The sequence below is a fragment of the Esox lucius genome, chromosome 5, assembly GCF_011004845.1.
Source record: "Esox lucius isolate fEsoLuc1 chromosome 5, fEsoLuc1.pri, whole genome shotgun sequence".
Taxonomy (NCBI): Eukaryota; Metazoa; Chordata; class Actinopteri; order Esociformes; family Esocidae; genus Esox; species Esox lucius.
Genome location: NC_047573.1, coordinates 14,688,002 through 14,702,721, shown reverse-complemented (window position 1 = coordinate 14,702,721; position 14,720 = coordinate 14,688,002). Strand labels below are relative to the sequence as shown.

At 38.7% G+C, this 14,720-nt stretch overlaps 1 protein-coding gene across 6 annotated transcripts in view; it reads right to left on the bottom strand.

Annotated features, from left to right (window-relative positions):
• The window catches only part of ca10a (carbonic anhydrase Xa), a 244,402-nt gene that overhangs the window by 4,013 nt on the left and 225,669 nt on the right, over positions 1–14,720 (bottom strand). For all 6 annotated transcript variants that reach the window (XM_020046251.3, XM_020046252.3, XM_034292467.1 and 3 more), the window contains 2 exons: positions 9,448–9,543; positions 805–877 (listed from right to left, as the gene is read on the bottom strand). In XM_020046251.3, the coding sequence (XP_019901810.1) occupies positions 805–877; positions 9,448–9,543 (169 nt within the window). The remainder of the gene's footprint in view (positions 1–804; positions 878–9,447; positions 9,544–14,720) is intronic.

The window sequence follows — 14,720 nt, the reverse complement described above, 5'->3', positions numbered from 1 at the left end:
CTGTTGTGGTTTTAGTTTATAATAAATGGGAGCCAACTGCACTTTGTTGTGACGAGGTCAGAGTAGCTGCTTCCTCTATGCTAATGTGGACTGGCATTGGCACTTTAGATGTTATTCACATTCACACAGCGTCTCGATCTAGACAAGAACACAAACATAAGCATGCTCACCAGCCCCTACCCAGAAATATAGACAACCTGGAAGGTAATGAAAAACAAAAACGCCAATCCTTAATCTGTGAACATCAATCATGTTTCGATTCCATTACCACCCCACTAATCCTGCCCTGCAGTCCAGTTACTAGCACTCTGCTATCACATATCTCTGGTAGCCGCGTTGGCATTAATAATTCCATTTGGATATTCATGTGTGTGTGTGTGTGTGTGTGTGTGTGTGTTTGTATGTGTGTGTGGAAAGGGATTTGAAAAAAACATGGTCTGGGCAAACAGAGCTGCAAGCAGGTAGAGGACTCCCAATGTAGATGGATGTGTGTGTATAGATGTGTGTAAGGTTATAAAAACTCAGAGTCCTTTAGAGACCTCCAATCCACTAGGGGTCACTATGTTTATTCAGCCTTTTCTCAACTCCATTAATCCAATTATGGGCATCTCGTCTCAACTGTTGCCCTGGGCAATCTCAGCAGCAATGTACCTTTCCAATATGGCTGTGTAGTAGCTTTCTGTCTCCAACTAGTAACCCTCTTGAGGAATGAACTGCAGACTATATAATCACTCTTTGGCTTGTTCCACTGTGTTTCTCGTTATTATTGTTCCATGGTATTTACCATTTTAGTGTTCCACTTACTTTTATATGTTATTCTTGTGATGGTGTCTCTGTTCAACATTCGATTGAGGAATGCATTTGAAGTCTCTGCAATCTGAAGTACAAGAAAAGAATCACCCAAAGTCACAAAGACATACTATGCAATAGACTCATACACAGTTTCTTAATCCTGGTCCTCGGGACCCAAAGGGGTGCACACATCTTTGTTTTTGCAATAGCACTCATACACCTGATTCAAATTAAAGACTTGATGATAGGTTGGCTACGTTAATCAAGTGTGTAAATGGTAGGGCAACATTTAAATGAGGTGTGTGAGTGCAAGGGCAAAAACAAAAACCTGCACCCCTTTTGGTCTTGAGGACCAGGATTGGGAAACACTGGACTGATCAATGCAAGATTTACACAAATAATGCAAGTTACACAATTTAATCTTAAGTAAGTATTCAATTTGTAAGACTGACCCACTATCCACTATACCAGGGGTGTCTGAACCATTCCACAGAGGGACATGTGTCTGCGGGTTTTTGGTTTTTCCCATAAATTGGTTCCCAGTTTACACCTAAACAACCAGGTGAGGGTAGAAACTAACCAATTAGTAACCTTATTAGTCAATCAAGAACAAGGAAAGAGCGAAAACCTGCAGACACACGGCACTCCTTGGAATAGTTTGGACAACCCTGCACTATACACTCCCGCTATCTTCTATAATAGGTGTGAACACCAAAAAGAGACACTAAATAACTGCTTTTATTTGTCCTGTATTGCCCAAGCAGTTGTCATAAGACCCAGGAGTCAAGATCAGGCTTGAAACACACTGCTCTGATAAAGTTGTTTTGCCCGAGTCCCCAGCCCCTAGCCTCCTAGCATGTCCTCCATAAGCACTCCTTCTCAGAACTTAAATTGTCACAATGTCTTTAGGGAATTGTGATTAAAAATAAATGGATGTCCCTTGTCGCTACAACCCAAATGACTTCCCTTTTTGACCTGCTATGGAAGCATCTCTCTCTGTCTATCTCTCTTTCTGTCTCTCTAGGATATTTTGAATGTGTGTTAATGGAAAAAGCACCAGGGGACATTTCGCAAGACGTAATTACTTTTTCTTCACTTTAACATGTGAAGTAACTACAGCAAGAAACAGTTAAACAATATGGCTTGATATCAACTCAACATCCAGAAAAGAAATAAAGATGACACGGACACTGTCATATCGTAGACAATCAATTACATTTGTTTTGTACTTGTCAAGTAGATTGGTTCCATGTTGAAATTGACTCAAATTCTAATCAATCAGTCTCCAGAATCTCACTGTCTACCACCAATATGAATCTGTTTCCAGATGTAACAATGACTCTTTAAGTAGGCTCTGACTGGCAGTCTAAATAACTGAAAACCTAACACGATGTGTGCAGGTGTGAATGGTCCCCAGGAAACCATGACGTCACAATAAAGAGACATTGGTTCCGGTGATTATGACCATTTATTACCTAAAATCCCATCGTTTTAGCAGCTAAAACAATCAGACAGGATTCTGAGAACATTAGTTCAACAGGCATATGGCTAGAGTTTGGAGTGAAGTCTAGGATAACAGAGAATGGAGTATAGATGGATAAAAACCCGATTCCAAAAAAGTTGGGACACTGTACAATTGTGAATAAAAACAGAATGCAATTATGTGGAAGTTTCAAATTTCAATATTTTATTCAGAATACAACATAGATGACATATCAAATGTTTAAACTGAAAACATTTATAACTTTAAGGGAAAAATAAGTTGATTTTAAATTTCATGGCATCAACACATCTCAAAAAAGTTGGGACAAGGCCATGTTTACCACTGTGTGGCATCCCCTCTTCTTTTTATAACAGACTGCAAATGTCTGGGGACTGAGGAGACAAGTTGCTCAAGTTTATGAATAGGAATGTTGTCCCATTGTTGTCTAATACAGGTTTCTAGTTGCTCATCTGTCTTAGGTCTTCTTTGTCGCACCTTCCTCTTTATGATGCGCCAAATGTTTTCTATGGGTGAAAGATCTGGACTGCAGGCTGGCCATTTCAGTACCAGGATCCTTCTTCTATGCAGCCATGACATTGTAATTGATGCAGTATGTGGTCTGGCATTGTCATGTTGGAAAATGCAAGGTCTTCCCTGAAAGAGACGACGTCTGGATGGGAGCATATGTTGTTCTAGAACTTGGATATAAATGTCAGCATTGGTGGTGCCTTTCCAGATGTGTAGGCTGCCCATGCCACACGCACTCATGCAACCCCATTCCATCAGAGATGCAGGCTTCTGAATTGAGCGCTGATAACAACTTGGGTTGTCCTTGTCCTCTTTAGTCCGGATGACATGGCGTCCCAGTTTTCCAAAATGAACTTCAAATTTTGATTTGTCTGACCACAGAACACTTACCACTTTGCCACAGTCCATTTTAAATGATCCTTGGCCCAGAGAAAACGCCTGCTCTTCTCGATCCTGTTTCGATAGGGCTTCTTTTTTGACCTATAGAGTTTTAGCCGGCAACGGCGAATGGCATGGTGGATTGTGTTCCCTGACAATGTTTTCTGGAAGTATTCCTGAGCCCATGTTGTGATTTCCATTACAGTGTCATTCCTGTATGTGATGCAGTGCCGTCTGAGGGCCCGAAGATCACGGGCATCCAGTATGGTTTTCCGGCCTTGACTCTTACGCACAGAGATTATTGCTACCTGACCCAACCTTTTGGAATGTGTAGCTCTCATGAAATCCTAAATGAGCCAATATTTGGCATGACATTACAAAATGTCTCACTTCAAACAATCAATATGTTATCTATATTCTATTGTGAATTAAATATGAGTTTATGAGATTTGTAAATTATTCCATTCCTTTTTTACTCAAAATGTGTACAGTGTCCCAACTTTTTTGGAATCGGGTTTGTAGATGAGGTATTGATTAATTTCATGTTTAGTTAGACGACAGGGCCATCCTCTTTCAATGGCCAACCTTTCTGCCAGTTAAGTTAAGTTGCTGGATATGTGTGGGGGTGTGCAATGACATATCATTCCCTTAGGTGAGTGCTCAGATTATAACCCAACAACTTCTAACCAATATAAAGTGCCCACCCTAATTGTGTTATGGGCTTGATCTTACACTGAAAATGAAGAGAAATCTAACATGTTTTTGAAGCACTACTGTTCAAAGGATATCAAAATCCAAAATGTGCGTCACATTTGAGAAATTGCAGGATGATGATTTGAGAGGAAAAAAATATCCAAGGATCACTGTTGGAGAATTGCAGAAGATGCAAATTTCTTGTCTTAATGAGAGTAGTCTTTCTTCTGCCAAGACATCCGAATAGCTTGTTAGTAGATGACAGGTTGCGCATGTTTTATCCCTCAAGCCCTCACCATAGACACTTTTTCTTTGGAATTTCCCAGTCAAAACTGGACTGAAGTTTGATGCCATCTTAAGTGCCGATACAAAAGTTGCCCCCTCTGCCCTTGATTTAGCTTGAGGGCATGATGAAGGGCTGATATCACCCACAATTCAATGCAAATTGTAGTAATGTGTTGCAGGTGGCTGCAGGGGGCTGTGAATTGTCAAATTTAATCTACAAGATTGAATATTTTGGAAGAATTTTCCAGAGCATTAGATTTCACGCCGTCCAAAATCACACTGTCACTTTTCCTTGATTGGGCAAGTACATGTATGTAGCAGAAGCACAAAAGTTGTCTTAGGAATTGTAACTCAATTTCCATAATTTAAGTGGTTAACAGAGAAGACTTTGACCTGGGTCACCATGTCCTCCAGAGGCAATGACATTGGGGAGCTAATTACTGTATCTATCTTGATATTGAAATGTTTAGCTTAGCACCTGAACAAAATGAAGTATCAGAGACTACAAATCCTTTCAGACATGCCCAAGAAGCCCACATAAAGCCATCAAGACGTTTTGGAAATAGCCCCATAAAGCTATTTCAAAACCTTACAGATGGGCAGTACTACTCTTTGTGGCCTACAATCCATGTTATTTTGAGATACTTTTGAGAGTTGTCATGTTTATTTTCTAAATACAAAATACCTTTCTTTCATTGGGGTTCACAATCCCATTTCACACTCTGTATTCTCTTACAGAGAACATAATTAAACAAAGACACTTTTAAACAATATAAAAAATAAAATAAAGCCTGATTATGATCCTAGCTCAGTTTTGACCAAATCTTTAGTTTTGCCTTTGAAGTCAAGAGCTTATCCCAATCTGAACCAGACTTAACAAGCAATTTTCCTCTCCCTGATTCAGATGTCAAGGTTATCTTTATGTCTTGACTACCCACCAACATTTTCCAGAGCAACTGCGACCCCTGGTTGGTATTGTCATGGAAACAACTGAATCCTATATACAGGTGTTGGTCATAAAATGTGAATATCGTCAAAAAGTTGATTTATTTCAGTAACTCCATTCAAAAAGTGAAACTTGTATATTATATATATATATATATTTTGATTTATTTTAATTGTGATGATTATAACTGAAAACAAATGAAAATCCCAAATTCAGTATCTCCGTAAAAAATACGGGATGGGGCCATGAATTAAGTTTCCCCAAAGAATGATGTTTCCACCTCCATGTTTCACGGTTGGGATGGTGTTCTTGGGGTTGTACTCATCCTTCTTCCTCCAAACACGGCAAGTGGAGTTTAGTCCAAAAAGCTATATTTCTGTCTCATCAGACCACATGACCTTCACCCATTCCTCCTCTGGATCATCCAGATGGTCATTGGCAAACTTCAGACGGGCCTGGACATGCGCTGGCTTGAGCAGGGGGACCTTGCGTGTGCTACAGAACTTTAATCCATGACGGCGTAGTGTGTTACTAATGGTTTTCTTTGAGACTGTGGTCCCAGCTCTCTTCAGGTCATTGACCAGGTCCTGAGACGTAGTTCTGGGCTGATCCCTCACCTTCCTCATGATCATTGATGCCCCACGAGGTGAGATCTTGCGTGGAGCCCCAGACCGAGGGAGATTGACCGTCATCTTGAACTTCTTCCATTTTCTAATAATTGCACCAACAGTTGTTGCCTTCTCACCAAGCTGCTTGCCTATTGTCCTGTAGCCCATTCCAGCCTTGTGCAGGTCTACAATTGTATCCCTGATGTCCTTACAAAGCTCTCTGGTCTGGGCCATTGTGGAGAGATTGGAGTCTGTTTGATTTAGTGTGTGGACAGGTGTCTTTTATACAGGTAACGAGTTCAAACAGGTGCAGTTAATACAGGTAATGAGCGGAGAAAAGGAGGGCTTCTTAAAGAAAAATTTACAGGTCTGTGAGAGCTGGAATTCTTACTGGTTGGTAGATGATCAAATACTGATGTCATGCAATAGAATGCAAATTAATTATTTAAAAATCATACAATGAGGTTTTCTGGATTTTTGTTTTAGATTCCGTCTCTCACAGTTGAAGTGTACCTATGATAATAATGACATACCTCTACATGCTTTGTAAGTAGGAAAACCTACAAAATCTGCAGTGTATCAAATACTTGTTCTCCCACTGTTCTCCCCAAAGCTGACTGTGGAGTATTTATGTAAAAAGTGTTTTAGCCCTACAGGACAGGAGTTGATTGGTCCTGCTGTAGATGATATGGGAGCCAGTATCATCAGAATTAGAATGAGATCTTCTTGATACAGAGAGACTGAATGGATGATTTTGGGATTTAGTGTCAGTGCCTCTGTTTTACATATCTAAATATGGATTTTCCTCCACTTATCCACACCCCAAACTCCACACTTTTAAGAGGATTTTAAAATACTATTGTAAAATATTATACATAAAAAATAAAACATTGAGAAATCATAATTGTATATTTCTCCACCCAGAGATATTATTTGGTGGAAGTATCTTCAGCATTAATTACAGCTCTGAGCCTGTTGGGATCTCTAATAATTGGATTTGCCAATATTTCACTATTCTTCTTTATAGAACTGTTGAAGCTCTGTCAAGTTCCTTGGAGAGTGATGATTAAATGAATCTTCAAGTCATGGCACACCGTTTCAACACGACTTTGGTTGAGGCTCTGACTGGGCCATTCAATGAGATTTATGTTATTCCTCGACCACTCCACTCCACATAATTTCAGCTTTTTTAAGGAGGGCAGCAGGTTTTCTCTCAAGGACGTTTGAGTACATTGCTCCATTAATTTTCCCTTTCTGAGAAGTGCCCAATCCCCTGACGATGAGAAATATCCCCATAACATGAATCTGCCACTACCATGCTTCACAGTAGGGATGGTGTTCTATAGGTGATTTGCTGTGTTCGCCAAACGTAATGCTTTGCATTTTAGTTTTATCAGACCACAAAACGTTTTGCGACATGGCTACAGAAACACCTTCCACTTCTCATTAATTTTCTTGACTGTGCCGCAAGGGATATTCAAGTAGGGCTGCACAATATATCATTTCAACATCGACATTGTGATGTACGCATCCGAAATAGTCACCTGGCAGAATGTGCGATTTAGTAAGGTAAACATATACCAGTCTACAATATATTTTTTTTTCACATGGAATACTAGCATTATATATGTCTGATATAACGTAATTTACTCTGATTTATGGGTTACTGGATACACAGTTAATTATAATAATTGTTATTATTATTTTAAACACAGAGTTTGTTGCAGCACATGATTGACATGCAGGCTCTGCTTGCGCGTGACGAAATGATGAGCAAGCAACAGACAAAAAAGGCTGAAATTGAGAATTTGGTTGCAAAAAGAAATGAATCGTCAATTATATGGAAATATTTTTGCAGACAGGATGATGTTGACCAAAAATAGGTACTTTGTCGAGAGTGCCTTGCCACAACACTACCAATTTGTTTGATCATTTAAGACGGCACCACAAATCTTCGTATGACGAAAGCAAAGCATCTCAATGCCGTTCACAGCAAAAACACCATAATAGAAAGGTTCCTAACGGCAGAGAAAAATCACAGATTCAATAACATTTCACGTCGCCAAAGACATGGTACCAATTAACATGGTTACCAAAGAGGGTTTTAAAAACATTATCTGTTTGCTTGACAAGCAGTATGTATTGCCATCACGCAACTATTTTTCTCAACTTGCCATCCCAGTGCTGTATGAGAAATGCAAGACACAAGTTGAAACAGAGCTGTCACAAGTGGAATATTATACAGCAACAACAGACTTGTGGTCCAGCCAGACAATGGAGTCCTACATAAGTCTGACCAAACACTTTATTAATGAGGACTTCCACCTGAAAAGTCACTGTTTGCAAACTGCATTTTTCCCCGAGGATCATACAAGTGAAAACCTCGCAACAGGGATGAGAGAAGCTTTAGCTGATTGGGGCCTAGATGAGAGTCGTCTAGTCTGTATAACAACAGACAATGCCGCAAACACAGTGAAGGCTGCCGCCCTGAACAAGTGGACCAGATTGCAGTGCTTTGGCCACAGACGGCATCTTGCAGTTGGTAAGTTATGCCCAATTGCGCATTCTATTTTACAACTGTTGCTATTGCTATACTATTACTGTTACATATTATTACCTAGCAACCTGTTCTGAAATATAAAAATGTTCATAAGTTTCATAAATTTTAATTGTATAGGATGGGGCTGGGGAAGAATGAAGAATACAAACTGTCAGGTTGATTGCCAAAGCTCTTTCTGAAGACTCAGTTTTTTCATATCGCAATATATATCGCACAAAAACAAAATATCGCAATGTCAGTTATTTCCAATATCGTGCAACCCTAACTGAATGTTATATACCTATCCCCTGGGGTCGATGAACAGATATCTGGTTAACAACTGATAAAGGACTGATCAAGTTGCTGCTTGCACATGTCCCTTGATTCCAAATCACAATACTTTTCTGGCATATCTGGCAGCACATACCACTGTAAACTGAAATTATTATGTAAAATAAGGAACTTTCTCTCTTTCTCTTTGTGGAGACATGTCCAATTATAGTATTTGCATTTTTTATTCATAATATATAATTTTATTTCATAATAATAACATTGTTGTATAAAGTATGGTATATGTAGAAACGGGAGACAATCCTAATTTAAATGCATGAAACTCTGAGGCACTGATAGGACAACATCTGAAAGAGTTGTCATACATACACACATACATATATAATATTTTTAAACATTGTTTTGTCAAGTATATTACATTTCTAACAACAGTGGTTTTATCTGAGGGATAATGACACTGTGAATGAGATACTTGGAACTGCTGGTGTGTGATGATGCAATGGGGCACCATGCCCATTTAATTAGCCTGCAGGTAAATCCACAGGAGCTTTTTTGCAACTTGGATGGATGTCCTAATTTTTGTAAAATTCTCTTTAAAAACAATCATCTAGTCCAGAGGTGTCAAACCGGTTTCACAGAGGGCCGAGTGTCTGGAGGTTTTTGCTCTCACCTTGTTCTTGATTGATTAATTAGGTCACTAATTGGTTAGTTTCTACCCTCACCTGGTTGTGTAGGTCTGAACTGGGAACCAATTGATAGGAAAAACCAAAAACCCTCTGCCCTCTGTGGAACCGGTTTGACACCCCTGATCTAGTCTCTGTTTCCCTTTTCAAGTATTTAAATTAAGCCTTTATGTACACATTTAAACTACTAAAACTTGGAGTTGTGAGAGTGTCATACTTACCTTCATAAATATAGACACTATGACCAGTCCGTTAGGGCTCTTGGCTGCCTCTGTGTAGTTTGTATACAGCTCATGGTTGTAGTGTATAAGTTGAACCTGGAAATGAACAAAAAACTTTAAGGAAATCAACATTTCTCAAGACACCTCGCACATATTGGATATATTTTGGTGGATCAACTGAAAGGGGCCCTATTAAAAATGTTGAACTGTACTACTAGCATAAATAGAAGCAAAAATGAGCAGAAGAAATGAGCCGTTAATGTTTTAAGTTGATGTTTATTTTATAATTCTTTTACCAAATTGTTACGTGCTTCTGAGATACTTTCCATTCAGAAATTTGCAATTGCCGTGTGTTCTCCTCATACTCGCTTTAGACTCTCCCAGGGCTCACCCTCGATCCTAAACCACCCATTACTAGCAAATGCTATTCTGGTCTCATTCAGTAAGGGCAGAGGATGATGAGACAAGTTTTGTATATGTTTTGACAGTGCTCCTTTAACAATTGCAAATATACGTAATCAAAGTTAATTTTATTGCAAAATTTCTAATAATGTCTTTCTTTCTAAATTCTAATAATTATTTTATCTATACTTTAAAGTGAAACCATATTATTTGTTGTATGATCTATTCTGGCCCTTTGGTGGATAAAATTGGAATTGTAACTATAGCTTAATTTAGAAAGATAAATCAAACAGGAGTCCATTTTCTAAATGCTTCTGGTGAATTTTAAACTGCTAAAATACCTTTTTTAAACATCAGACGCTGCTTGCTTAGCATGATGGAAAGCTCCTGTGTATTAGTCCAGCCACTAGTATGTTTCATGCAGATTAATGACCTGACACATACAAAAGTCACAACCGGGCTGATGAAAACAGAATGTTAGTATATTTTAATAAATGTCAACAGACATTTTGTTTCTCATGGCTGAATAACATTTGCTATGCAACACAGTTGTTGAGCCAAAAATGGTACCTGAAAATGGTGTACTATTGTCATGTACTTTATGTGCTGATTTGTGTCCAATGTCGTCTTAACCACTCCCTTTAAAATGTGAAGGGATAATAATGATTGGATGGATTATGCACATAACATATGCCCCACATCCGGTCCAAAATCGATGGTGGAAACAATTATTTTGTTATTTTAAAAGTCAAAATGTGTGCTGATTTAGTTAAGTCTGAGACATTTGGTAAAAATCAAACAATGTAATAGACAGCCAAGGCCAAAAGCATCTTCAAATAACTCAGATTTGTTTTAAATAAGTTGGAATTCGGTCTACACAATTATTTATTATCATTATTAATATTATCATTATTAACTTTGTCACAGACACAGAACCTAAAATATACTTTTAAATAAAAAATAAAAAAAGCAGAAATGGAATTGACAAAATAATTGACACTCAAGCATTTCCTGTAGACATTGATGAGATTCCTGCACCTCTGGGCTGGCAGTTTGGCCCATATTTGTGCAAATTGTTCAAGTTCCCCCAGATTTGAAACATGCATCCCAACTTCTCTTCTCAGACCTCTTCACTGGTTTTCTGGACTCATGGCTGTCCACTTCAGAACTGTCCAGTGTTTTGTCTTGAATAATTTCTATGTGCTTTTTGGAGTTTGTGGTCATTGTCCTGTTGAAAGATCCATGACATTTCTGATGGAAACCCTGCTTTCTCTGTTGGACATTGCACTCCAAAGTGCCTTGGTGTTATCCTGATTTCATGATGCCATGCATATGATTAAGGCACCCGTGTCAGAGGCAGCATAGCAACATTACAGAACCTCCTCAAAGGTTGACTGTTTGCAAGGTCTTCTTTTCTTTGAAGGCTTCATTTTTCAACTTCTGTAAACAGAGAAGTTGTGCTTTACCAAAAAGCGCTAACTTGGTCTCATTTATCCACCAGAGATTGTCCCAGAATGATAGTTGCGAGTTCAGGTGTGTTTTGCCAAACTGCAGTCAGGTTTTTTTTTATGTCTCATTCTCAGCAGTGGGTCTCCCTTTCCCTCAGCTGAAAACAGATGGTGTGAGTTGAAACTATTGTACCTTGTCTCTGAAGGTCAGTTTGCATCTGACTAGCAGTTGATTGACCTGCTTTCTCCACCATTAACACAATCTGTTATGCAATCTTTCATTACGTTTTCTCTTGCGGGCACATCCAAGAATGCAGGATACTGTGGTATGGGCTTTAAAATTATTGATAACAGTGAGTATGGAGGAAACAGGAACACCAAGGCTTCTGGAGATGATCTTGTAGTCTCAAGCCTGTTCATGCTTGACTTGACTTGTGAGCAGTGGCCTGGATTCAAACCTATGCTGCAGCCGAACATGTGCACTGGAGGCAGCATGTGCTTGAACCTCTAGGCCTCAGGCCACTTATTTTCTAACAGAGAAAATATGTTGTCACAATGTTCTGAGTCATCATTTGCAATTGACTACAATCCAATATACAAATGTGGCTAAGCATGTTATAAAACACTTGGAAACACTACAAATAGGAGGCCCCCGAATAGCGCCGTGGTTAAGTCACTGGCATACAGCAAGTGTTAAAATCCTATTTGCGGCATAGCGTCAATGCCTGGGGGCCTTAGATGTGTCGGTGCAAACTGGCTCAGCACCATCCAGGGATGGTACGGTTGATGTCGGACAAAGGCCTTGCCTCATTGCGCATTGTGTGAACCGGTCTTCATGGAAATGGAGAAAACAAGACAAGGAAAAAAAATGACACTGTAAACCAAGCCATATTATATCAGAATCTCCTTCTGGATTATGTCTACGGACTGATTTACATAATTTATTTGACTTCCCAATAATCCATGTTTGGCAATTTCTGTTGTTGTTGTAAACAGTATAATTTAAACATGGTTTTATATGGCACAGTAGATTTTTGTTTTTGTTGAGTGCAAAGACATTATCCAGAATAGGATCTGGGTGTAATATGAGTTGGTTTGAAGTGTTTTGGAGCATTTGATAACATGCTTGGACAATGCATTCATCCACTGCAGGGGCCAAGTTAATGTGACAAGCAATTTTCTCTGTAACAAAACAACATATTTAGTGAATTTCAGTGCCTTTGGGAACTATTCTGATCCCTTCACATTTTCCACATTTAGTTGTATTATAAATTTAATTCATAAATGATAAAATATTTGGCAATATTTGTTGCCCTCAATCTACACACAATCCTGTATAATGACGAAGCGAAAACACATTTGGAAATGTGTGTAAATTTATTGAAAAATTGAAATATCTCAAGTACATACATTTTCATACCCTATGCCTTAACACTCCAAATTGAGCTTAGATGCATTTTGTGCCCTTCGATCATTCTTAAGGTGTTTCTAGAATGTGATGGGATTCCATCTTTGGAAAATGCAGTTGATTGGACAAGATTTTGAAAGACACTCAACTGTCTATATAATGTCCCACACTTCACAGTGCATGTCGGAACAACAAGCCATGAAGTTCAAGGAACTCTCCGTAGACCTCAGAGAATTGTGTTAAGGCATAGATTTGGAGAACATTGCTTTAGTGTTGGGATTTCCCAGGAGCACAGTGGGCCTCTATCATTCTGAAATGAAAGACATTTGGAACCACCAAGAGTCTTCCTAGATCTGGCTGTCTGGCCAAACTAAATAACGGGACTAGAAGGGCCTTGGTCAGGGAGGTGACCAAGAATCCAGTGGCTACACTAACAGTTTTTCACAGTTTCTCTGCAGAGATCTGAGAACCTGCCAGAAGGACCACCATCTCTGCAGTATTGTATCAATCAGGCCTTTATGGTAGAGTAGCTAGACAGAAGCCACTCTTGAGTAAAAGGCATATGACATGCAGCCTGAAGGACTCCAGAAAGAGGGAAAACAGAATCTGGTCTGATTAGACCAAAATCTAACTGTTAGGCGTTTCTGCCAAGTTCTATGCCTAGCAAAAAACATGGTACTGCTCATCTTGTTGATGCATGGTGGTAGGAGCATCATGTCATGGGGATTCTTTTCAGCGGCAGGAACTGGGACAGCGGTCAGGATTGAGGGAAGGATGAATGGAGCAAAACAGAGAAGTCCTTGAAGAAAATCTGATCCAAAACCACAATACCTCACACTAAGGCGATGATTAATCTTTCATCATGACAACAACAGTTGTGGCTGGGCAAGTCTGTGAATGTCTTTTGGGCAGCTACTCCCAGTCTTCCTTGTAAATCCTCTGAAGCCCTGTCAGACTGAATTAATATGATTGTTAAACTGATGTTCTCTGGTCTCCTCACAGATGTTCATGGGATTCAAGTCCAGGCTTTCACTTTCTCCACATTTTGTTGAGTTATACTTAATATATAATAGGTTTTAATACCAATTATATTTAAATCCTGGTTAGAAAAAAATATCTATTTTCACGTGCCTATGACTGAGCGCCTAAACCACCCTGCAGCTTTTATAACTTCCTTATCAAATCTATTATGGAATCTACCAGTTAAGTTTTGTTTTTATTTTGTTTTTATTCAATTTCCATTTTCTTTTTCTATGTTTTAACTATTGTTTTGCCTTAAATAATTTTTCTTGTAATGTTCTTGTGCTATCAGAGGAATAACCTCTGTGTAAATGTAACGGATAATGCAAGTTGTTGTGCTGCTGATCAAATTGTTGCTGATATAGTTTTTGATCTAGTTTTTATTCTATTGCATTTTTATATTATTATTTTTCTTTGTGAAGCATATTGCATTGTTTCTATGTACAAATTGTGCTATAGAAATAAACTTTCTTGCTAATATATAATAAAAAATATTTTAAATGTAATTAATATATTTGGTATATAAAACAACATAATCCAAACTGTAGAGAAAGTGAAGGACTCTGAATACTTTCTGAAGGCACGTAATGTATACTGTACATATATACACAGTGGGGGTAGAGCAATTTAATCAGATTGTGCTGCACTCGTGCTAGCTTGACCCTGCTATCCCTGAGTGAGAAAGTTGTGTGCATAGAGAAATAGTCCAACAATTACATCAAGTGATTTATCAACATAGCCAAATTATAGATATTCTTTGTTATTCCCCTTTAAAATAAATTTCCTGCAAATCCACACATGCTCTGCATGACCATTCGATAATCTGAACATGGTCAACATGGGTTTTGAGTTGAGCAGGCATTTGGTATCATAGGACAGCAGTTTAACAAATTAAAACTCAAAGCCAGAGGGAGAGAGAATGACAAGGAGAGGAAGGTGGCAAGTAGAGGTAGGTTGCAACACTGATTTTAACATTTTGCTGTTTTTGACCTGTT